The 3484-nt window shown below is 30.6% G+C and overlaps 1 protein-coding gene across 1 annotated transcript; it reads left to right on the top strand.

Moving 5' to 3' along the window:
* Nucleotides 1–365: 365 nt before the first annotated feature.
* Nucleotides 366–3353, top strand: LOC132736929 (solute carrier family 22 member 7-like). The gene is made up of 4 exons (XM_060724143.1): nucleotides 366–652; nucleotides 1186–1344; nucleotides 1588–1675; nucleotides 3216–3353. Exons 1-4 carry the CDS (start codon nucleotides 453–455, stop codon nucleotides 3336–3338), a joined length of 570 nt encoding a protein of 189 aa, XP_060580126.1. The 5' UTR covers nucleotides 366–452; the 3' UTR covers nucleotides 3339–3353.
* The last annotated feature ends 131 nt before the right edge of the window (nucleotides 3354–3484 follow it).

Raw genomic sequence — 3484 nt, 5'->3', positions numbered from 1 at the left:
CTAAACCGATGATTTGTTAAAAATATTTTGACGAGGGATAGAATAAAATGCCTTTGCAGGCAAATGCGGGAAATCTGTTTCCAGATATTCCAAAATATTATTTACTTTCAGTGTAAGTAAATACTTGCAAAACGTAGGATATGTTCACATGCCGAAGTAGCTGGATATACACGGTGCAATAGCGCTATATAATGAATTAAACAAATACCGATATTAATTTTGCTAACTTTTTGTTTAAACGTTAAACGTTAAGATCTAACATAACAGTATCCCTTAGTACGTAAACTATTCAGTTTAATAATAAATTATAACTTTAAAATAAAATAGCTGCATACCATTTAATCTAACGAAGACATCCAGTTTTCTTTATTCATAAGCAGCTTTCTTTATCTGCATGACAATAAATTAGTCATCTATCTATTTAAATATGATAACGAAATTACATATTAAAAATGAGTATCAGAATTAAAAAGACAGAAAGTAATAACACAATTCAAAACGTTGATGATGAAACTTTAGATGATGTTTTAGAGAAAATTGGAGGGTTCGGTTTCTACCAGAAGTGGATTTTCGTTTTAATGTGTTACCCATATATACTTTCTGGATTCTTTCAACTTAACCCGGTGTTTATCCTTGGAGTTCCAAAACATAGGTAAGTGTTACTTGATCACTCTAAGTTCATTTAGATGTACATTTACAACTGGCATTAGTATGCTCCTTAGTCGTTTTAAGAATAAACGTCACAGTTAAAAGTTACAATAAGCATAGATTTTTATCGATTTTGTTGTTATAAAATGCAGCATTTAGATTATGTATTGTTATTTTAGTTGAATCCCATCAAGTGCGTAAAGCATCTTAATTAAATAACAAGATATAACTTAATAAACAATAAAGGTGTTCAGGCAACGACTGATTGGTTTCTTTACTATTGAGTCTGTCATGATGTATGTTGAATGTTAATGGAGCTTGCATTCCCTGTGTAGCGAAACTGTTCATGTTTTTGTCTCCTTGACAACGTGATGATAAAAGTTTGAAACACTCGTTCATATACGTGTTGTTCTTATCTTTTCCTTGGAAGTTGATTTATCTTGACTATACAGTTTACTTTATATTTATCAATATCGTTTTTCGATTATGGAAATAATCAATAAAGTTCCTTTTCTTAATTAAAAACTGTTGTTTAAGATGTGCCATTCCGGGATATGACAACGATACATATAAAGTTCAAGGAGATGAACACCAGCACTTGATAGATTTAGTGATACCTCCGTCTACAGACCCTGAGGCGGTATATGATGAATGCAAAATGTTCCAACACAAGAATGGAAGTGAAACGTTATTATGGTTCAAAATGTTTTCATGTATTCATTATTGTCCCAGTTTGTACAAACTTCTCGGCCAACCAAAGAAATGTCATACAGACATTATTTTATTAAGTTATAATATTTACGTATTCAACAATATAAATTCATTTGACAAATCTAGATCTGTGAAGCTTTTAAGGACAATTGCGTTTCTTTAAAAATAAAAACGACTTATTAATCATATTCTTAAATGGTTTCATATACACATAACTTTGATTTACAGGTTGAATGAAACTAATGGTGGAGCAAAAGTCCCATGTAACAGTTGGGTATATGATCAAACAGTATTTAAAACCACATTTGTATCAAAGGTATCGTTTATTTTAATTCGCAAACCATTTTTGATATTATTAAAGAAATCAATCATTGGTACAATACGTAAATCACATAATGATTCTAATGTAGTTTCGGGGGGTTGCGTTCTGTAAGCCTCGCCTTGCTTTGATGTTGATAAGTGGTACGTACTCGTAGGATAAAACACAAATTTAATGTGCACAAAATTACATTTAGGTAAAATGCGTCACAACCAGTACTATAAGCACATTGTTTACAGTCTGTGGTGGTTTTGAAGAAAACGTTAGGAAAATTTTGAACATGTTGAATGTTATTATTTAGTGATTTCGCTCTTTAAATACCGTTTCGATTCATTTACCAATAGCAAATTGTTCATCGACTTGATTGAAACCGTCGCAAGTCTTATATTATTATGATTTGCATCTAAAGCGGCCGAGAAAATTTCCATAACGTTTTTATTTTCGAAGAAAAAGTAGCCTAAATTTATTTACTAGCTTATTACTAGCTAATTGAAATGCATGACCTTTAACAGGCAGTTCTACACTAATTGAATAATTGATACTTCTTGTTGATGAGCCATGCCAAAAACTACAGCAATATTAGACAATGAATATAGAACGTTATTTCGATGATAGCAACAGAAAGATTATAATAATAATAATAATAATAATAATAATAATAATAATAATAATAATAATAATAATAATAGTATGTTCTTTTCACTATTAAGATCAATAAATTACGATGGACCAAACAGACTGTATTCATCCTATTTAGATTACGTTATATTTGCCTGTCATAATTACCATCCGTGATTGTTTCTTCTACAAGCGTATATAGTTCGTTTACTAATTATTCTTTGTCATTCTCTTTCATACTCATGATTTTTTTTATTGTAATAGCTACTGTACTTTTGTATATAACTAAGCTTATTATGAGCCGAAGCCTTGATAGACGAAATATTAATTCTATATATAAATATCTATTTTTTATTTTGCGTACAATAAAGCTCACAACCGCCGGCAAAATCAAAACATAACATGTATTCCACCGATTAAATAATACAATAAAGTAAAATCTCAAATAGTTTTGACCGAAGGCCCAAACTCGCATGTCGGACTTATTTGAATTGGTGACGAATTCTCTTAAAGTCTTGATCACCAGATTGTGTTAATCGTCTGTCGCAGACCGAAAATCATAAACAAAAAGTATTTTCGTTGTATTTCGTTATATTTGAAATATTTTTGTACTGTTTCCGGTAAGAAAAAATAAAGGAATTAACAAATGTACCCGATCCATTTCAAACGCTAGTTTTTGTTCAAGATTCAGTTCGGATTCAAGTCAGATCCGCACTGTGGACATCATTAAGTTAATTTTGAGCTTTACAGGTGAAGGAAAATCTCAGATGCCTCTTCTTGCTTAAATTACATTTGACAGGCTTGTGCACCTGAGTAGAGTGTTTGCTTAACTTGTACAATTTTTTAAAGAAACCACTTATTTTAAAGATAGTCTCAGATATGTTGTCCCTTCTGTATGTATTTTTTAATTCATGTGTAGGTAGATCTTATATGTGATAAAAAGATACTGCATGCAAATGCTGAGATGGTATTCTATGGAGGAATGTTATTTGGATCTATTCTGGGCGGTTTACTTGCTGATAGGTATAATAAAAGAAGATAATCATTCAAACTTTACTGACGAACGTTGCCTTTATTGATAAGAAACAAATTTAACAAAATAGTTTCTGTTATTCAAGTAATAATGATTTTTGCATGTATAACCTTAGCCACTAGGCAATGAATATTGAAAACAAACCGTTTTTAAAA

This window comes from Ruditapes philippinarum, unplaced genomic scaffold (assembly GCF_026571515.1).
Source record: "Ruditapes philippinarum isolate M1 unplaced genomic scaffold, ASM2657151v2 ctg16410_1_1_1_1, whole genome shotgun sequence".
NCBI lineage: Eukaryota > Metazoa > Mollusca > Bivalvia > Venerida > Veneridae > Ruditapes > Ruditapes philippinarum.
This window is presented reverse-complemented; position numbering and strand designations above follow the sequence as displayed.

Excerpts from the sequence above, each read along its gene's own strand:
- LOC132736929 (XM_060724143.1), top strand. The coding sequence starts at position 453 with ATGAGTATCAGAATTAAAAAGACAGAAAGTAATAACACAATTCAAAAC. Across the intron at positions 653-1,185 it reads CTTGGAGTTCCAAAACATAG|ATGTGCCATTCCGGGATATG; the intron begins GTAAGTGTTACT and ends CTGTTGTTTAAG. Across the intron at positions 1,676-3,215 it reads AAACCACATTTGTATCAAAG|GTAGATCTTATATGTGATAA; the intron begins GTATCGTTTATT and ends ATTCATGTGTAG.